This window comes from Zeus faber (genome assembly GCF_960531495.2).
Source record: "Zeus faber genome assembly, chromosome: 16".
Lineage (NCBI taxonomy): Eukaryota > Metazoa > Chordata > Actinopteri > Zeiformes > Zeidae > Zeus > Zeus faber.
The window spans coordinates 891,271-913,534 of NC_137202.1; the positions used below are offsets into that span (position 1 = coordinate 891,271).

Consider the following 22,264-nt stretch of genomic DNA (forward strand, 5'->3'; position numbering starts at 1 on the left):
CTATTGCAGATTCAGTCTTCCCAGCCTGGTGCAGGTCTACAATTTTGTTTCTGGTGTCCTTTGACAGCTCTTTGGTCTTGGCCATAGTGGAGTTTGGAGTGTGACTGTTTGAGGTTGTGGACAGGTGTCTTTTATACTGATAACGAGTTGAAACAGGTGCCATTAATACAGGTAACGAGTGGAGGACAGAGGAGCCTCTTAAAGAAAAAGTTACAGGTCTGTGAAAGCCAGAAATCTTGCTTGTTTGTAGGTGACCAAATACTTATTTTACCGAGGAATTTACCAATTAATTCATTACAAATCCTACAATGTGACTTCCTGGATTCTTTCCCCCCATTCTGTCTCTCATAGTCGAAGTGTACCTATGATGAATTACAGGCCTCTCTCATCTTTTTAAGTGGGAGAACTTGCACAATTTGTGGCTGACTAAATACTTTTTTGCCCCACTGTATATAACATTAAAAAATGTCATGGGCCAGTGGCCAAATAAAATCTACATAATCTCAGAGTTTATACGATTCTGATTCTGCGAGGGTATTACGAGCAAGCAAATAGTTCAAAATCCCCTTATGACGTGATTACAGCAAGAGGGTGGGAAAACCAACCTGCCTGAATGTTTCAACAACTAAACACATATATATATATATATATATATATATATATATATATATATATATATATATATATATATATATATATATATATATATATATGCTTTGAAAACGAAAAACGAACCCAATGAATCTCGATTCATCATGAATAGAACTGTCCTGATGTCAGGTGGGTTCTATGCATGGCAAAAAGGTTAATTTGGTTAGATACAAATCAAATACATTACAATAATATGTAGGCTGTCACAAAAATAAAGATAAACTTATGAAACGAATGAAAATATTATTTGTAATCTGGCCTGCAGATATATTTGTTGGGAAGTTTATTAGGGATTTGGACAGACAGACTAAAGGATCACTTGATCTGTTTTATCATTTTTGTTCATGGTGGATTTGGACATAAAAGACGAACGGCAGGGTTAGTGTGTAGTATTAGGCTGGCGTAACATTTGTACATTTATTTTCAGGGAGTGTATACAGATAGGGGGGTACTATACTGAAAGACAATAAGATAATATAGTAGTTTATTAATTTCCTTAGGAATCAGAGTTAGAGTACAGAGTGAAAAGATAAGCGTTAAAGCACAATGGGTAGGAGACTCCACCTTGGCCATACTTGCACTGACCTGTCTAGTTCTGCTTGTTTCTAAAGAATGTTTATCTGGCGAGATGTGTGTGACTGTGACCTACAGTTGGTTTGATACTGTGACAAATGTACTTATTATATATAACTTTGGACAAAAGAGTCTGATCAATGACGTAGTGTAATGTACTCAATTCACAAAAAAGTAATAAACAGCTCAACAAAGAAAGATAGTGATAATAACAAATAAAGTAATAAACAGCTCAACAAAGAAATAATAAAAAGTAATAAACTGCTCACGAATATACAGTAGTTTCAGTGATAGAAAGGGAGAACAGGGTTGGGAATTATGTTGGAAGAGGGGTGCTTTTGTGTTTTACTTTAGTACAGAATGACCTAGTCCCGCATGATGTCGCGAGATTACGAAGTCCTGCGACAACCGCGACATCTGGTGGTGGACTGTGGGGGTTACAGCAGCTACTTAACCTGGATGTTGTCCAATTATTAAAGGGCTGCAATCTGTGTTTTTGGAAATGATGTGTGTTTTGTCATGTATGTCACTTCTACTGCAACACTGGAATTTCCCTTTGGTGATTAATAAAGTACTCTATCGTATCTTATGTAACTAAAACCTGAGTGGGACCTTTTTTTTATTAGAACAAATCAACTAACAAACACATAAAGTGCTCAAACAAGTACATTATAAATTATAATAACTTAAAGAGTACAACAGATATAAATCATTCTACACGAAAATTGTAATAATATGAATATAATATTTAACACATTTCACTGCATATATGTCTGAACGTATGTATATATATATGTGACAAATAAAGCTCTTGAATCTTGAATAATACACAGTAGTACATTGCAAGAAATAGGGGTGAGAGAAATCTAAACGAGATAATAATAATAATAATAATGAATCTTTCCAAACCTCCGGTTCCGCGGTTCAATGACGTCACAATCAGGTGACGAGGACAGTTCGGCAGAAGCTCCACCCCCAGCAGGCGACAGTGTTTCCGTCGCACCCCTCCCCACCCGCCGCGCTCCCTGCTCCCCGCCAGCCATAGGTTGTTGATGTTGTGAAGGGACTGATACCCTGGTGTCCTCCAACGGCTTCTCTTCTTCCGTTTATTCGCTCTTGCTTACAAATGCCAGGATATGAGTGGACGCACAGTTGACACAAGGAGGGTGAGACTCTCCTTAATTGCGTTATTATTGCGGTGTTGCGTTAGTAGGCCGTCGTCTGCACCACCCGGGAACCGACCCCAACAGAACCGTTTCACCGATATGTGAATTTCATGTCAAACGGATTTGTTTCACATCAATTTTATATATATATATATGTGTGTGTGTGTGTATGTATATATATATCAGAGTTGTCTTATTTTTGCCAGGTACATTTACATATACTAGCAATTTCCTCTGGTGAGGTGTGGTGTACTTCAGCACAGACCATTTAAAAAAAGCTAAACAGTCTGGGGAAATATAATTTCTGTTCTAATTTTGGAAATTAGTATAAATTAGAACAGAAATTAAAACAGAAATCGTGTGTGTATGTATGTATGTATGTATGTATGTATGTATGTATGTATGCGTGTGTGTGTGTATATATATATATATATATATATATGTGTGTGTGTATATATATATATATATATATATATATATGTATATATGTGTGTGTGTATATATATATATATATATAGTTAGTGTTTGATCCATGCCGCTGGCTGTGCATGGCATGCTGATTTACACCTCCGTCTGTTTGACAGTCACGTCTGGCCCATGTACGTCAAACACAAGAACATATATATGTTCTTGTGTTTGACCAATACATTTCCTGGTTCAATTAGAATTGGTATTTAAACAGTCCTCTTCATCGTGCTGTTCACATTTTGACATCATGAGACCAAGACGACACCTAACAATTGATCAACAGTACCTCGCCATTGTGAGGCTTCAAACAGGATGTTCTCAGAGGGAAGTGGCCACTGAGCTTAGAGTGTCACAGAGTGTCATCAGCAGGTTGCAACAGAGATACAGAGACTGGAAGAGTCACAGAAAGGCATAGAAGTGGACGTCCTTTGGCCACATCCCACACTGATGAGCACTTCATTGTGAACAGTGCCCTGCGGAACCGGATGATGAATGCCACTCAACTCCAGCCACATTTAAGGGAGGTGAGAGGCACCCAAGTGTCACGTCAGAACATTCCAAACCGTTTACATCAGCGTGGTCTGCGTGCTAGACGACCTGCAAGGGTACCTGACCACACCAGCAGGCACAGGCATCATCGTCTTGCACGGGCCAGGGAGCATTTACGCTGGACGAGGGACCAGTGGGCCTCAGTGCTTTTCTCTGATGAAAGTCGATTCACGTTGAGCAGAAATGATGGCCGCCAACAATGTTGGAGACTCAAGGAGAGCGCTATGCATCAGCCACTGTTGTCACCAAACAAGCCTTTGGTGGTGGTGTTGTTACAGTGTGGGCAGGTGTGTCTAGTCAATACAGAACTGCCCTACACTTTGTGAATGGTACAGTGACAAGCCCATACAACGTGAATAACATCATTAATCCAGTCATTGTGGCCCTGCATAAACAACACAGGCCTAATTTCATCTTCATGGACGACAATGCTCCAGCTCATTGAAGTCGCATCATTAGGGAACGGCTGCTGTAGACTGGGGTACCTCAAATGGAGTGGCCTGCACTTTCTCCAGACCTGAATCCCTTAGAAAACCTATAGGATCAGCTGAATCGCCTTGTAGAGGCTCGTAACTCTGTACCCCAGAACCTCAATGACCTGAGGGCCGCCCTTCAAGAAGAGTGGGGTGCCATGCCTCAGCAGACAATCAGTCGACTTGTGAACAGCATCAGACGTGGTTGTCAAGCTGTAATTGATGCTCAAGGGCACATGACAAGTTATTGAGACATTGACATTTTTTGTTGTATACCCACCACTGTTGTTGACTTTTGTTTCAATAAATTGTTTGAGATGAGGAAATCACCATTGCATGCTTCTACTTAAATGCCCTACTTTCATGATATATCACTGTAGCGTGAACTTTTTACATTTTCCATAAATTTCAACCGAAAGCCAAATATCCCTCACTTTTTGTGAGGGGTGTGTGTGTGTGTGTGTGTGTGTGTGTGTGTGTGTGTGTGTGTGTGTGTGTGTGTGTGTGTGTGTGTGTGTGTGTGTGTGTGTGTGTGTGTGTGTGTGTGTGTGTGTGTGTGTGTGTGTGTGTGTGTGTGTGTGCGCTATTTTCCAAAATTAAAACAGATATTAAAACAGAAATCGTTGGATATCTAAGATATACAAATATACAAATGCAATACTATGCACAGGATGAAATATTGTTATGGGTATAGGTTAAAAATGATAAATTATAATAATTATAACTGTTATCTCATTACAGTATGTACAGTGTAACAAGTGTTATTGCATGTACATTATTTCACAAGTTATGTGTGTTGTGCCATTTTCCATATTACAAGTCAGTGTACTATCAAAAAGATTTTGAAGCTGTTATTTTCAGGTAAAAAAGTGACATAGTGTTGCTTTAAAGGTCATCACAGTCCTGTAATGCAGTTTTCTGAACTTCATTGACTGTTTTTTGTAGCTATCAAAGGTCAGAATATCAACATACCAGTTTCTCAATATTATTTCTTGTTTGTGTGTAAATATCTTACAAAGCATCAAGTCATCTCCAAAATATCATCAAGGTATTCGTCATTTTGTCAATATCGGCCAGATGTAATAGCAATGTTAAGTTCGTTTTTAACTAATGTAGGATCGAAGCAACTGCAAACAGTCAACGCCTGATCTGTGATCAAATAATTGGGGGGATTGTTTTATAAACATAACTTATTTAAATGTACCATTATCTCCTGTTGGGAACGTGTAGGAAACCTAGAACGGACGTTACTCTGACTGCTGTGGGTAACCTGGTATTTATACCCTTGTCTCCACCTTTTTTTCTTTTTTAGGAAGCAGAACAGCCCATGACAGCATGAGTTTGCCAGCACTGCACAGGGTCTACTGCTGTTGTCACAGGAAAATCTGGTTACACTCAGCGGCAGCAGCAGAGAGCTTAACCGCTGAGCCCCGCGTGGTCTCCCCCCAGACAATGATGTGGACGGAGGCTCGCCATGAATAGATACACGACCATCCGGCAGCTCGGGGACGGAACCTATGGCTCGGTCATCCTCGGCCGCAGCCTGGAGTCGGGGGAGCTGGTCGCCATAAAGAGGTGAGTCGCAAGAAAGTGTGCGGACTAAAAGAGTCTACACATCATATTAATACATGATATTCAAGCAACAGGGACCTCTGTTGTATCATAATCCCAGGATAGATGAGTTTATTCTGCCAGGTGCATTCACATGTATAAGGATTTTGTCCTGGCTAGCATTTTTAAAAAAGTCTGAAAAAATTAAATAGAATTGGATAAAAAGTGAAGTACAAAAATGTAAAAAAAAAAACTTAATTGCCAATTATACACATATCCAAAAAAATCTAAACAGAAATAGTCAAATATACAGAATATGCACAGGATAGTTATTGGTAAGGGTATAGGTTATAATTACAATTATTCATGATTCAAGAGGTTTATTCGTCACATACATATACATACTTTCATACATACAGTGGGGCAAAAAAGTATTTAGTCAGCCACCAATTGTGCAAGTTCTCCCACTTAAAAAGATGAGAGAGGCCTGTAATTTTCATCATAGGTACACTTGGACTATGAGAGACAGAATGGGGGGAAATAATCCAGGAAATCACATTGTAGGATTTTTAAACCAAAATATAACTTTTTGGTAAAAACTCAACTTGTCGTGTTTGGAGAAGAAAGAAAGCTGAGTTGCATCCAAAGAACACCATACCTACTGTGAACCATGGGGGTGGAAACATCATGCTTTGGGGCTGTTTTTCTGCAAAGGGACCAGGACGACTGATCCGTGTAAAGGAAAGAATGAATGGGACCATGTATCATGAGATTTTGAGTGAAAACCTCCTTCCATCAGCAAGGGCATTGAAGATGAAACGTGGCTGGGTCTTTCAGCATGACAATGATCCCAAACACACCGCCCGGGCAACTAAGGTGTGGCTTCGTAAGAAGCATTTCAAGGTCCTGGAGTGGCCTAGCCAGTCTCCAGATCTCAACCCCATAGAAAATCTTTGGAGGGAGTTGAAAGTCCGTGTTGCCCAGCGACAGCCCCAAAATATCACTGCTCTAGAGGAGATCTGCATGGAGGAATGGGCCAAAATACCAGCAACAGTGTGTGAAAACCTTGTGAAGACTTACAGAAAACGTTTGACCTCTTGTCATTGCAAACAAAGGGTATATAACAAAGTATTGAGATGAACTTTTGTTATTGACCAAATACTTATTTTCCACCATAATTTGCAAATAAATTCTTTAAAAATCAGACTGTGATTTTCTGGATTTTTTTTTTCTTATTTTGTCTCTCATAGTCGAAGTGTACCTATGATGAAAATAACAGGCCTCTCTAATCTTTTTAAGTGGTAGAACTTGCACAATTGGTGGCTGACTAAATACTTTTTTGCCCCACTGTATATGCAGTGAAATGTAATGCAACGCTCCCGGTGATTACACACAATATGTCCTTGGAAAATTTCTTTATACTAGACCAACTAACTAATTCCTAAAACGTAATACAGTAAGTTGAATACTTATTGAATAAAATAAAAATATATAGAATAAAATGGAATAGATAAAAGGAATAGGCTTACGTATATGGGATAGACTTATGTATATAGGATAGGAAATTATGTATATACAGATATGTGCATTAAAGTGTCATGTGAATAAAGTGAGGTAGTGTTTGTGGGATAATACAGCACAGTATACAACAGTACGGCACAGCAATACGGTAACACCGAAGGAACAGTGACACAGTATGCAGTACAGCATGCTACATACAGTACAGTAAGGTAGTGGAGCCTATGTGTGTGGCTCAATGAGGACCCCTGGTGAGGTCAGCATTGACAGTTCTTATGGCTTGAGGGAAAAAACTCTGTCTCAGTCTCTCTGGTCTTGCTGTGTGACTGCGGAGGCGCTTGCCTGACTGCAGCAGCTGGAACAGTCCATTGTTAGGGTGATGAGGATCCTTCATGATCCCGCGGGCTCTGCTACTACACCTCCTGGTGTAGAAGTCCTGCAGGGAGGGGAGTGTACATCCAGTAGTACGTTCAGTTGAACGCAACACCCTCTGCAGGGCCCGCCTGTCCTGAGCAGTACAGTTCCCAAACCAGGCAGTGATGTTGCCTGTCAGGATGCTCCCCACCGCTCCACAGTAGAAGGACTTGAGGATCCTCACCGAGACCTGGAATTTCCTCAGCTGCCTGAGGTGGTAAAGACGCTGTGTCTTTAGCAAACTTGATGATGGTATTGGAGCTGGACCTGGCCACACAGTCATGTGTGTACAGGGAGTACAGTAGGGGGCTGAGGACGCAACCCTGGGGGGATCCTGTATTCAGGGTGAGGGAGCTTGACATGTGCTTCCCCACCCTAACCACCTGGGGCCGGGCTGTATCCCAGAGTATTCAGTCCGAGCTCCTTCAGCTTGACAGTCAGTCTGGTAGGGACTATGGTGTTGAAAGCTAAACTGTAATCGATGAACAGCATTCTCACTTAGGTCCCCTTCCGGCCATCCAGGTGCGTGAGCGTGGTGTGCAGTACCTGGGAGACCGCGTCATCCGTGAAACAGCGGCTCCATTTTTGTTGTTGTTAAGCGTCTTCCCGCGTAGAATTTCAGCCGGCCACTCTGCTTCCACGGATAAGTCCCAAAGTTGTTTGTTTAGGGAAGTTTTTATGTCCATGAGTGCATCGCGGCCGTAAGAGTTAACTGCCGATGCTTTTTTGGCGGACATTATGATAAAAAACGGAAAAAAATACTAAAATGTGCAAAAGTCGACCGGAATCCTGGTGCAGGCAACTGCAAGGGGCGGCGCCACATATTGCCATATATTTACTAATTTGTTACAGTTTGTACAGTGTTATTGGACATATGTTATTATTACTATACATATAAAATATACATATTAATGTTGGCTAAAGTTGGCTTGGCAGACTGAATGAAATACTTGTTTTTTGTTTTTTTTTTATTGGTGGAAATACCAATAGCTAATAGTTGTTTTTTTCAGAATGAAGAGGAAGTTTTACTCCTGGGAAGAATGCATGAACCTTCGTGAGGTCAAAGTAAGTCAAACTTTTTCAACATTTTTGATGCTTTAACAAATTAACTGCAACCATTGTTAAAAATAAGAAAAAACCAACCTCAGTCTAACTTTTTGCCCAGCTCTAGTTGCATATATCAGATGTAATAAACCCCTACAGAGTGCCTCTATAGCCGATGGGTTCTCATTATTCAAAAGGTACAGTGGTCATGATTTATTACACCAGCCACCAGGCTCGAGAATGAGCAGAACCTTTAGATCCTGGTTTGGAAGACGGATGGATGTTTACAGCAAGCTTCTGTTAAAACGGAAGATACCTCTTACAGTAAATCCAGCGTCGTTGTCCTTTTTGTCATCTTTTATTCCATCACTGTGTTGTTTAGTTTTAGGTTGCGACGTTTGTCCTTTAGTGGCTTCCTGCTTCTCTCATGTTGACTCTCTCAAGAAGCCTTTACCCTTTGTCCCTCTTCATCATAGACACAATACGGAGGAGACATTATCGCAATTAACATGTATAGGATGTTTAATCTACTGCGTTTTAGACTCTGACATCACAAACTGTGGCGTGTGCTCTCCCTAGTGGGGTGCAGAGAAATTGTAAGGGGAGGGCACCAAAAAGTATGCCTTTGATATATTATTTTAAGCACTAATTTGACATGACTAATTAAATTTTATGAAAATATTTTGATTTAAAATTTCAAATTCAAAGATTATTAATGAAAATAATATCAGTTGTTCATATTTTTATTTATTTTCTTCTTTTTTTTTCATTATTATTAGAAGTCCATCCCGCAATTGCCTGTTGTAATTGTTCAGATTTTTATTATTATTATTATTATTCTCCTTGGCATTTTTCGGGCTAAAAGTGTCTAGAACACAACGGCTGCTGGACCCACTGACACGGTTGAGGGGCTGTTAGAACCGGGACGCCTCAGCCATCTCGTGGTTCAAGTTGCATGCATATCCATCTACATTCAGAGTGGGAATTAGTGGAAAAAAAAAGATTACATGTGACCAGAAGTAGCACAACGTTAGTGCATGGCCGATACGCCAAGGTTTTAAAACTTACGGTCGGGCAGTGAAGAGAGAAGAGTTTGTAGAGCAAGACGCTTTGTGACATCATCATCTGTCTGTGTATCGTCTTACCTGCTTGACGTCAGCGGGGTTTTTGATTGATATTGATTATAATGACGATTTATTCATATTCTATTAAGCAATCAAAGGGAAAAACAAGGTCGCCACTTTCCTGTATTTGACAATTAAATCTTGCGTCCCGTTTTGAATCAATAGGACATTTAAATTTAAACTTTCTAAAATAGAAATAGAAAATACAAATATTTTAATGAACAGTTTAACCTGACAAAGATTTTACTTCGACTTAAGTGTCAATGTTGCCAAGTGTAGGTGGGATCATGCATGTGTAATGTCTGCCCAATACGGTTTGCAGCGCACAAACTGAAATAACAGCGTCCTGACTAAAATAACTAAAGAGGGAATCACTGAACCAATCAAAGGAACTAAAAAAACTGTTGGAAACAGTTCTGAACTATTTATGGCAGTTCTTTAGGTTCGTTCACCGATTTGTTAGTAAAAGACTTCTAGCATTATCTTTTGGTGGAAGTCTCAAACCAAATGAATCGTTTTGGGGAAGGATTCAGTTCATTTCGTTCACTTAAAAGATCCGGTCAAAAAGAACGACTCGTTTGCCAACGACCCAACACTACTGCGCTGTGTCCTTCCAAAACTGTGCGAAGACGGATGATGTTGATGTTACTCTCTTTACTATTTTTTGGGCTCGGCCTATAGCCTACACCAACGTTTATTCAATAATTTCGTAACATTCAAAGCAATCGGCTGTTATTGTTGAAATTATTAAGTGGTTGTTTTAATGCAATGTCTGATGTCTGCCTCGGAATTCCTAGAAAGAATTTGTGAGAGCGAAACTCCTACAGCGCACACCGCCACGTGCACACACACACTCAGCTCCCTCTCCCATTTGAAAACGGTATCATTAGTTTATTATTTTATTTAGAACCTTTTGAATAGGCTATAAATAGTTACCTTCTTAGAAAGTTAAAAAACAACAAAAAAAGATTTTCCTTTTTACTTCTTCCTGTCGACACAGAGAACCCGTCGACAGTCGGTCGATGAGTCGACACATTTTAACATCCGGAGTAAAAAACATTGCATAATGTAAGGAAATATTCAGGGTGTAGTCTTAATTGAGTTTGACCTTTGAAAAAAGTTATTTTCACCACAGTGTGTTTGTCCTCTACGTGATGTTTTTTTTTTTTTTTTTTTTTTTTTTTTTTTTTTTCCTTCTCTCTCTCTGTGTTTCAACGTTGTTTTTGAACACTTTCTCACAGCCCAGACTCTGAAAGCCGCCCTAACGATAGAAGGTGATTCTTGTGTGCTCTCTGGTTTGACTTGTGGTTCCCGTCCCTTTGCTTCAGTTCCTTCTAGAAGCAGCAGCAGCCGACCAGCCCATCCAACTTAAAACCTTCTAGTCCCCCAGGGGCCCGTCACTCAGATTAGGAATATAGCATGTCGGCCTCGAAAACCAAAGAAACCCCACCCCCATCATGGCTTCTCCCGTACTAAAATGTAGCATGGTTCGACATGTACCACACCAGTGCATGGAGTAGCTGGAGCTTTTTTCCATCCTGCTTTCTATCCTCTCAGTTGATTTCAAATACCCACTTTTACTGCATTCCAACTCCGAAATACATTGTTAAAAAACAAAAGCCCTTTTCCGTAGAGTTTTAAAGTAGGGATCTGCTTTTTGAATGTGCTGCAGTGACATCTGTGTGCTGTCTGGCATGTTGTGGCACATTTTAATTTGCTTTACTTATACATTAGGTGTGTTTAAAAAAATAAAAATAAATGTTTTCTATTTCCTGCCAGTCCTTAAAGAAACTCAACCATGCCAATGTGGTCAAACTCAAGGAGGTCATCCGAGAGAACGACCACTTATATTTTGTCTTTGAGTACATGAAGGAGAACTTGTATCAGCTCATGAAAGACAGGTATGTGTTAAATGTTTCATTTTGCCATTATTTAAAAAAAAAAACCTGATGTATTTCTGTAGTCTGATCGGCATGTTCCATATTTCAGGACTCGCTTGTTTCCAGAATCTGCCGTCAGAAATATCATGTTCCAGATCCTGCAAGGCCTCGCATTCATTCACAAGCACGGTATGAAGGATGGGTGGGGTTTGTTAACACGTCTTAACAATTTGAGAAACGTAGCGATGGTGATGAAGTTTGACATGTGTGGCTGCAGGTTTCTTCCACAGGGACATGAAACCAGAGAATCTTCTATGCATGGGACCAGAGCTGGTGAAGATCGCAGACTTTGGACTCGCCCGCGAGATCCGCTCTCGCCCGCCATACACGGACTACGTGTCCACTCGATGGTGAGACGCTTGTCTTGTTATGGTTTTGATCCAGATCCCTAAATTAGTTTTACACTTGATCCTGATGCCCTGACCCCCGCCCCCCACAATCGCCGGCCCCCCCAGGTACAGAGCTCCGGAGGTTCTCCTCAGATCCACATCCTATAGCTCCCCCATCGACCAGTGGGCAGTCGGCTGCATCATGGCGGAACTCTACACCCTCAGACCTCTGTTCCCAGGCTCCAGCGAAGTGGACACTATATTTAAGATCTGCCAGGTCCTGGGGACACCCAAGAAGGTAGGAGCAGACACATCCCCCAAAACTGGAAAATAACCCAGAGAATGAATGGTCATCAATGGGGAAATTCAGTAGTTGATTCAAAAAAGAAAAGATCATATGTGCCAGTGTGCACTAATTGGTATAATTACTGGTACCATTGGTGCAATGCACTGTGCCACCTTTGACCGGTGGCATAGTGCATTGCACTGCTGCCTCACAGCAAAAAGGTCTGGGATTAGGGGCCATTCTGTGTGGAGTTTGCATGTTCTCCCCATGCTCACATGGGGGTTCTTCTGTATAACATTATAAGAACCCCCCACTAAAAACATGCGGAAGAACATCCTCTGACAAGCTATGGACACTGAAGTTGGTTCCTGGGCGCTGTAACCTACTGGACCACATCAGAAGCGACACGTCACAATCGCAAAATCGTCACGTCATTGTGTTAATTCGTCAATTCACACCGGACCCAATTCACCCGGTCCCTGTCTACGACGCACTAGCGAAAGCAGCAGTTTCCTGACTCTCTATCAATGAAACTACAAATTGTAAAATGTATCAACCTTTAATGTGTTCAAATGAATCTTTGCTTCCGTTTTCAACCCTTTGCTTTTCATTTACTTCGGATTTTGAGTATGTTTATGAAGATGATTAGTTTGTCAGATTAGAGTTCATTGTTTATATTTCACATTTGTGGATATTCATACGGAGCTTGACGGGGACTAGGACCCCCGAGACTACATGAGCTGCCATGCCAGATGCCTGACTAAAATAATGCAAACAAAACTGCCAGAACAACCTCCCATATTTGTTTTCCTGCTGGAATGATAATATTTTATTTACATAAGTTAGGTTTAATTTGTTGTGGTGAAAAAGTAATCCACGTTAGGATCGCACATCGTGGTTGATGCATACCAGGCTTGGTTATTAAATATTTTGACAGAATACATCTTTTGAATGGACCTCGATGGGAATCTACACTCCAGTTTATGCTTTGCCGGAAAGAGCTGAGGCGGGTTTGGGAGGACCATGCCACTTTTGCGACACCGGCTCTGCTTGGTGTGACCTTCCATAGTGATTAACATGGCAGCGGTGTATCTGAAGCGCTTTCGTGACGCTTTCGCTTCTGGTTCGGTCCAGGGGCCCAGGGGTAACCTATCCACTGCTCCTGGCCTGCTCCCTGGAGGACGGATAAGCCTCGATGGGGTAAACAGCGGAAAACACATTTCACGGCCTCCATTTTCTTGTGTATGTGCGTGTGTGTGTGTGTGTGTGTGTCGGCTGCTGTAGCTGCACATAAAGCGCGTGTGCGTGCGTGTGTGCGTGACAAAATAATAAAGAACTAAAATTGCTCAGTTTAATATTAATCTAATCTTCAATAATGTTTTATAATAATAATAATAATGATAATTATGAAAACAAATAATGAAAATAAAAAAATATATGAACAAATTGTACTATTTTCAATGCACTAATGAATTTATACCATCTTGCTTTCAATGTCTGAAATTCTTCCTTTTCTTCCACTTTCCTTTTGACTCGTATTCGTTTGCTATTTTTCCACCACTTTTTCCTGTAATTGTTTTATTTTTATTTATGTATTTTACAATGTGATATTTTCTGTTCATGTGACGTGTGTTTGAGTAGCTTAAAAAGCACTATATAAATAAAATTGTATTGTTTCATATTATATCGTTATTATAATATAGTCACAGTAATTTGGTTTTGAATGTCCTCACTAAAATGTTAAATTATGGCTATGAGGCAGCTCCTCACCTTAAATACAAGTCCATCACATTAAAAAAAACAGAATAATAACAGATTCCCTCATGAAGTGTGCTTGTGGTGACCTCATCCACCCCCCTGCAGAACGACTGGCAAGAGGGCCACCAGCTGTCAAGTGCCATGAACTTCCGTTGGCCTCAGTGCGTTCCCAGTAACCTGCGGACACTGATCCCCAATGCGAGCGCCGAAGCCATTCAGATGATGAGAGACCTGCTCCAGTGGGATCCCAAGAAGAGGCCAGCGTCCGGACAGGTAGTGTTGCACCGCACCTCGTCTCAGGCCCTGTCCATACAGATATTTGGTATTTTCTCTGCGTTTTGGCCTCCTGTCCACACCAAAATGGCGTTTCAGGTTACTGGAAACAAAGCTTCCCAGGGTGGAGATTTATCAAAACCCTGTCTTCCGTGTGTTGATGTGGAGGAAGTTAAACGGAGCGACTTGAAAACGCTGACGTCAGGACTTTCTGAGATTTTCTAAAACACTGTTGGTGAGGACAGGAGGTGGAAACATGCTTTTTCAGGAATATCCATATGCGTGTGGAGGGTCAAAGGACTTTTGCTCTCCACATTTGCACAAAGTCAGCTGAACAAGGTTCTGACCACGCCCAGATGTGGATGTTTTTGTATTTGTCTTTCCCCCTCAGGCTCTCAAGTATTCCTACTTCTACGTAGGCCAGGCCTTGGGCACTCCCCAGCAGATCCTTGAGCAGGGTCGTCCTCAGCCCGCTCTGGTGTCCCTGCAGCCGCAGCCTCAGTCGCAGCAAATGCTGCATCAGCAAACCCTCCTCCTGAAGCCAGTGCCCCTGCCCCAACCTCCGCCCTCCCACCAGCACTCTTCACCCTCAAGGACCCTGCAGCAGATCCAGGCCTCCCCAGTGCCGGCTGCTGGCCAGGCCCCCGTGTACCAGCGGCATGGGGGCTTGCTACGGGAACAGCAGCCGTCCCACATGGTGAAGCCGGAGGAGGCTGAGCATTCCCCGCAGAGTCTCCTCCCCTTCATCATGGATAAAGGCCTCCAGAGCAAAGTGAGAACACTGCTGTAAACTCAAATATATAGATTGTACTCTCTAATGAAACACATAGATTCTGGTCAGAATATTCACTTTACAAATGTGATCATATCTGCTTTACAGAGAGTAAATGTTGCTCAGCAGCACTATCTAGGGGTTGTAGTCAGCACATCGTGTGCAGGGAGGATGAGTGGCGCAGATACTGTAGCAGGGTCCTTACACAGTCCTTGAGGTGCTTTAATTTCATCCTCAGAAATTTAAGTGCTGGAATACCTTAAAAATAACCGATTTTGTGCTGAAGTGCTTGAAAAGTCCTTGAAAAAACAAAAAACTATCACTTGATATTCCTCCTGGTTTTGTTATTCAAATCGTAACACAAATAATTTCCAGAATAATTTTTTGACAGATGTCGTAAATGTCTGTTCCAGTGTGATTGCAATCATTTGAACAATCTGTCGGCAATGGACGTAAAATCTGAATTGGTTTGTTTTTTTCCTGGCTGTCAGAGACGAGAGTTTCAGTTCCCACCCCCCATTTCCCCACCCCGCCCGGACGGACTCAGTTCCCTCCTAATGGAGCAGGGACAGAGCTACCGTCAACATTGGGATTAGAAAACAAGGGAAATTTCTCGTCCCAGTGGCACACCGTTGGCGGGGGTGTGGGGGTGTCTCAATTACGCACGGTTATGCACGCACAGTGTTTTTTTGTTTCATTCAATTACAATGAAAACAGCTACAATAAAAAACATTGTTATTATTGGTTTTGTTGGGAGAAAAGGGGAGCGTGGACACAGCGGATTGCACAGTGGTCAAGAGAGCAGAGATCGTCGGCGCCAACAACCTTTTATTACATGTTTTAGAAAGGTGAAAAACAGGGATATTTGCGGGGGGAAAAAATCGGGAGACAGCGGGAAAGAAGGGTAAAATACGGGAGAATCCCGAGACAAACAGAGAGTTACAGCTATGGACAAAGCCCCCGTCCCCAGACGCAATAACCCTAACCCAATATTATTAAGTTGGTGTGATCATTTTCAACCTGTCCTACACACTCCCTCCAGAAAAGGAACCCATGACCCCATGTAGGAACGGTTCCAGAAAATTGCTGGGAAAGACTGCATGTGTGAAAGGCGCTTCATAATAGTAGATGACAATGAGATTAATAATAGATAATATATAATAGAGAAAATAGTGCTTTAAAAACGACTCTAAAGTCCTTGAATTTGATTTTGAAATGCCAGAATGAATACTGACATAAGTGCTTTTAGTGGCCTACTAAGTAACAAAAAAGTTCTGGAAATTGATTGAGAAATTGTTTGGAATGGAGACACAACTGAGGAGTTTGTTAACCTTGTTATTGCATTTTTCTCCTCACCTTTTACCCTTTTCTTAATTTACTGTTATTCCACTTCTACAATAGTTCTTGGTATTTTAAAGGATGTTTCCAACCCCTGCATCACACAGGCCTCCTTCACCCACTTCCTGTTCCTTTTTTTTTTTTTTTTTTTAATGGAGGAGGGGTGAAATGACTGCTTGATTTGTGAATTCACTGTATCTGTTGTGTTCCTCCTTGTTATCCTTAAAAGCTGCGGCAGGAGCCTGAGCTCACCAACGCGCTGGGCTACCAGATGAAAGCGAAAGCTGGGCGCCGGCGCTGGGGTCACGGCGCCGGGCTCCTCAAGGGAGACGAGTGGGACGAGTACGAGGACGGAGAGCTGGCGTCTCTGAGTGGGAAAAGCAATTTCTCTATGGAAAAGCCCAAGCACGCCGGAGACGCTCCCAGCAGGTGCTGTCTGAGAAAAGAGAAGTTCAACCCAATCAATTTAGTGTAAAAATGATCTGTAGGGGTTGTGATTGATAGATGCAATATAGATAGATGTGCAATATACAGTAAAGCTTAGGATTAACTTGAAGATTGAAAAATAGGGAATGTACAATGAACAAAAAAATTAATGAAATATAAACCTAGGAGAAACAATAAAATATATCATTGGCTATTATAATAAACTGCTGATAGACAATAAGTGTGAACAAAAACGGTAAAATAAACCTCGAAATCAACAGAAAGGAAAAATAACTGGCAATATACCCTGACCTAGAATTAATGAGAGCATAGGAAGCATTTATAATATACAAATACAGCTGCAAGGAGCAAAACACAGGGTCCAGTTTAGTCATTTTAGGTACGTATTACAGGTTTCCAAGGTTGTGTAATCCGAAGTTCCCAAATCTGTGCTCTGTGATTATATAGGATATTATATGCGTTTATATGTGTATATACATTTGGAGCGGACAGAGGGACTCTCTCTGGCTGTCTCAGACCAGACGTCTCTGAAAATAGTGGATTCTTAGTGGATTCATTCGTAAAATTATGACAGTTATTCACTAATTTCTGCTCCAAATGTACATCGATATGGATCAAACAACAAGACGTTCGAAAGGTTGAGCCCTGTGGTCTGGACCCCTAATAACCTAACCACAAACTACAAAATAAACCAGAAGAAATAAACCTGAGAATTTGTGAATAATGGAAACTTTGGCAAATATACAATAACCCTAATCACCAATAGATCTTATCTAGAAACCTATAAATACAGAATAAAATAAATCTTATCAATGACATGAATAAAAATTGCATTAAATGACAAACATAACTTAAAATGAACACTAAAATAAACCTACAAATAAGCAATGGACGATAACATCTGGCAAGAAGAAAGAAGAAACAGTCTTTAATCGTCACACGACACTCCACAACACATGCTTGCACACACATGCACATGCTTGATGGTGGCTGGTGAAATGGATTCTCTGCTTTTTGACCCATCCTGGCTTGTCCTTCCTCCGGGGGCACAGCCAGGAGCAGTGGGCAGCGTACGTGGACGCGCCCGGGGACCAGGTGATAAGTGTCCATCGCTGGTCAGACCATGATGGGTGCATGTTTTTGGTGGGGGTCCTTACTGACGTGAGGTGGAGGAAACCCCATGTGAGCACGGGGAGAACATGCAAACTCCACACAGAAAGGCTCCTATTTGGGAGATAACCCACCGGAGCACGGTGCCAACAGCGCCCCAGGCGGGAATCAAACCCAGGACCTTCTTGCTGTGAGGCAGCAGTGCAATGCACTGCGCCACCGTGCCACGGCAATAAACAATAGAAATATAAATCACCTAAAAAATGTGAAATAAACTAGCAATAACCCTAAAAAGTAAGCAGTAAACAAGAAAGAATATAAAAAAAATGCACTAAACCTAAAAGGTAAACAGTAAACAATACACGTAACAAATGATCTTGGGTTCATGTGATGACCTCGGTTTTTCAGATATGGAAACATTCTGGATTTTAGCCGACCCCACGGGAAGGAGGAGGCGCCGTTAAACCTGAACAAGGCCTCCACGTACCAGGAGCCATCGCGAAGCACCTCCGCAAAGCAGCATTACTTGAAGCAGTCCAGATATCTCCCCGGTAGGTGAAATGACGATGAGGAATTGTTTAAAATGTGCTTTGTTGCACGATAGCTGTCCAGTCTAGATTCTACTGCCCCCTTTTTTTTTTTTTTTTTTGAGCTTGCTTTTTTTAAATGCTTTTGTAAAATACAGATTGATGTATTGATGTAGTGATATCCAGTGTTTTGACCATTTCTTCAGGGATCAGCACCAAAAGGAATGTCATGTTGAATTCCAGCAAAGACTTCAGTGGAAGCCATCTTTGGGGAAATGGCAGCATTCCCTTTGGAGGGACGCTGCCCAACAGAGGCACGCACGGTAATCTGAGTAGATTTTTGCAACCAGGAAGACACATACATACAGGATATACACTGCCTGGGAGAAGGAGGAAGAGGAGGATGAAGATGATGAATAGATGTCATTTTAATTCCAGGCACCAATACCATTCCCAGTGCGTACGTCCCGTCCTATTTCAAGAAGGAGCTTGGTTCCGCAGGTCACAGAGTGCCGGCGGGGTCAATGGGGGATTCCACAGCTTCAAGTGAGAATTAAATGTTAACACTTAGGATTCAGTTTTCTCAATCTAATTTTTTCCAGCTGGATGCTCTGAGAATCTGGAGAGCCCGGTACAGCTGTTGAAAAACATTTATTATACTTCATATTACACCAGATTTATACGTTAGAAACTGATTAGAAAAACAATGAACAATAGCATCCAACACTGGGGATAAGCCCTAGTCATTAATTTAATTTGTTAATTATGTTATTTGTATTATTATTATTATTACCTTTTATTTATTATATCAGAATTTGTTTCTAAAGTATATTTTCATATACAAGGAATTTGCCGTGATGAGGATTGGTGTGTTTAGCACTGACAATTGACAATTAGCATCAAAAAAGCTTTACAGTCTGTGGAGGAAAATAAAATCATCATAATAAAATGAATATAAAAAAATATAAAAATAGCCAAATATACGCAAATAGCCAAAAAAACACAAAACAGAAATAGCCAAATATACAAAATGCACATGTATGCACAGCATATATGATTTGTCCGGGTATACAGGCTATAAATAATGAGTTATTACTATGCACTTACTAAATGATTACGTAATCTGTGTTGTTAAAACAGTGTTATTTGAATATATTTCAGGGATATTGCACAAGTTCTATATGATCCATGATGTTGTCAACAATCTCTCCCTGTGTTTGGTGTCAGATTATGCAACCTGGAGGTCGAGCCGTGGTCAGATGAGCAGCTCTGCGTATGCCCCCGTGGCCAACAAGAGTCCTGCGGCCGCGCTGCCTCACCACGCACTGCACAACGTCCACGGCCGCACGGACTGGTCAGCCAAGTACGGGCACCGCTAGTGGCCTCCCGAGAGGAGGCCCAAAGGTTTTTATAACTTTAAATTTGTACATAAATTCTATACAGCAATAACTTTTGTTTCCCTATATATTTACCATGTTGTGCAATGTGTCATTTCTAAGGGTATGAATGTGTTGTGTATAACTCGATGCAAAGCAACCCCCCACGACTTAATCCATGAATGAATTAAAGATTTCCTTCAGTGTTCACATTTGTACGTCTGTGGACCAGGACTAAACATTGACGGGTTTGTACATGAACCAACATTCACATCCTCTAATTCATGTGTAGTTTACAATTATTACGAGAAAGTGCTCAGACCCTTCACATTTTCACCCCTCTTTGTATTAGTGAAGCCTTAATTTAAAATAGGTTAGGTGGCCAATCTACACATGTCCTCTACACATCCAAAAACAACCAATATGTCTCAAACACAAGTATTCCGATCCTTGGATGACGCTTAAAAAAAAACGAAAAAAAAATGGAAGGGAGTCATACTTAAAGGCGACAGCATGGTATGTATCTACATATATCTGAGTTTTTCTTTTTTTTTTTTTTACTTCACTATAGCTGTCTCTATAGCCGTTTACTTTGCCTTATTGTCATTTTGTACTCTGATGCATTGTGTTGCGGCAGCAACATCATTTCTGATTTTGGTTCAAAGTCAGTGCTTCAATTCAATGAAAATAAATGCAAGGAGAATTATCCTTAAAAGATGTTTGAAGACTCCGGTGTTCAGTGATTTCAGTGTTATTTTGGGCGTTAAGTTGAATATCTGAATATCTGTCCCTGTCAGTGGTGGAAGGAGGACTTGTACTTCAGTAAAAGTACAAGTGTGAAAGTATGTTAGCACATTACATTTCGACTTGAGTAAAAGTATAAAATACTTGCTCTTAAAAGGTACTTAAAAGTGTTCATGCAGATCCAGATTACAGTTCACAAAAGAGTTATTTTACTGTGAGAAATGCAGTACAGTTAGCATAAGTACAGATACGATAATAAATACAGCTGCAGGCAGCAATACACTCAATCCAGGGAAGTCGGCCCTTCGTTAAAGTTCAATAGACGAGTGTGCTTTGGCTCTCTGTCCTGGTGTGTTTTGTGACAGCAGAAGTTCATTCACTCCGACCTGGTTACAGTTTAATTCTATGATCGGGTGGTGTTTGCAGCTGTGGGTGAGTTTCCGCAACTTACGGCAATTATCATTCTGAAGTAGGGCTGCATGATTATTGCACGATTATTTTAGTCAATAGTGTGATCACAATTATTTATCAGGAATATTAATCCATTTTGGATTATTAATCCATTTTGGGGAACAGAATTATTTTATGGCACTTTGTAAATCAACAGAAAACTGCCTCCACAATAATGTATTTAATAAACCTATAAATAAAAAAACAAAGTTTAGTGGTTTAACTGACTTCAGTTATAGAGGATATATAATGAAATGAATTGTGTGTAGTGGGCTACACTTTTTTGTTGTAATTGTAACAAATCGTTGAGGCATCTGGAAGGGAACCCAAAAACCCCAAAATAATAAAAAATATTTCAAAATAAATACACAAAAAACACAATTATAATTCAGGAAGTTTGTATACATTAATATCTCTGGAATGTCGATACATTTTGACAGTGATTGGTTTTTATTTTGTAGAACTTACTCTGGTGCATGTCAGTTGTCCTCAGAAGTGTATATATTTATGATGTTTAATATGCTGTGCTTTGTTTTATCCAATTCTCCTCTGGTAATACTTTAACAACATTTTTTTCAAACATAATCGTGTTTGTCAGAATTTCAAACAAAGTTTAATAGTAATAAAAATATCTATCACTTTGTATGGTTAGGAGTTTTTATCTTACATTCCTTTAGTAAAAGTCCAATTGTACCTATATCTGTGTGTCATTAGACTGCAGTGCTATCCCGTAATCTGTACTATGTCAATTTGCACATGCGGCCATCTTGGTGAGGTTGGGATTGTTGATCACAAATTCCATCCACAATACTGAAGCGATCTGGATGAAACTCTGACAACGCCATATTGGAACTGCCCTCAATACACAATCTCATTGAGATTGTCTGTGGGTTTGTCGGATCCATGGCACGCACAAAATTCTCATGTCAGTTACATCTGCGATCTTGGTGAGGACTCTGTTGTTGACCAATCACCGAAATGCTATCGTGTGAGCTGTGTCATTTGCTGATAATCTGTTGTCAGCCGTGTGATACTGCACTGACATAAAAAGAAAAGGTACAAATTGAAGCGTATAATGATGTAAAAGCAGGGCAGACTGCCACGTGCAGCGCCTCACTTGGATGTGTCTGAAGTCTTGGAGCTTGACTTCCCTACGCTGCTCCTACAAATGGGCCTTGAGCTTGTTTGGAGGTTCTAGCAGGGGAGCAGCTACTGGTAATACCAACGATGCTCGTCCGCCGGGAATGGTCCTCATCCACCGAGCGCGGAGCTTCGGGAGGGACACGGGTGGAGCGGTGAGGGAGGAAGGGGACACCCGCCTAGCCAGCCAGATCAGCCGAATCAACCCTAGCGATCAATGGGGTGACAGATGTCGCAGCCAGA

General features: G+C 41.0%; 1 protein-coding gene across 2 annotated transcripts; it reads left to right on the forward strand.

Annotated features, from left to right (window-relative positions):
- The first annotated feature begins 2,257 nt into the window (after nt 1-2,257).
- On the forward strand, nt 2,258-20,406 carry LOC307242632 (serine/threonine-protein kinase ICK-like). Of its 2 annotated transcripts, none has more exons than XM_080017153.1 (14): nt 2,258-2,390; nt 5,193-5,455; nt 8,374-8,428; nt 11,311-11,432; nt 11,521-11,600; nt 11,689-11,821; nt 11,927-12,098; nt 13,950-14,117; nt 14,509-14,889; nt 16,457-16,656; nt 18,193-18,335; nt 18,518-18,634; nt 18,750-18,857; nt 19,539-20,406. In XM_080017153.1, the coding sequence occupies exons 2-14, from the start codon at nt 5,355-5,357 to the stop codon at nt 19,688-19,690; spliced, it is 1,932 nt and encodes a 643-aa protein (XP_079873279.1). In that variant the 5' UTR covers nt 2,258-2,390; nt 5,193-5,354; the 3' UTR covers nt 19,691-20,406. The 2 variants fall into 2 exon arrangements, with proteins under 2 accessions (XP_079873279.1, XP_079873280.1); XM_080017154.1 differs by lacking the exon at nt 2,258-2,390 and adding an exon at nt 10,773-10,805 and having other exon boundaries at nt 5,378-5,455.
- Nucleotides 20,407-22,264: the final 1,858 nt, after the last annotated feature.

Excerpts from the sequence above, each read along its gene's own strand:
- LOC307242632 (XM_080017153.1), top strand. The coding sequence starts at position 5,355 with ATGAATAGATACACGACCATCCGGCAGCTCGGGGACGGAACCTATGGC. Across the intron at positions 8,429-11,310 it reads TGAACCTTCGTGAGGTCAAA|TCCTTAAAGAAACTCAACCA; the intron begins GTAAGTCAAACT and ends ATTTCCTGCCAG. Across the intron at positions 12,099-13,949 it reads TCCTGGGGACACCCAAGAAG|AACGACTGGCAAGAGGGCCA; the intron begins GTAGGAGCAGAC and ends ACCCCCCTGCAG.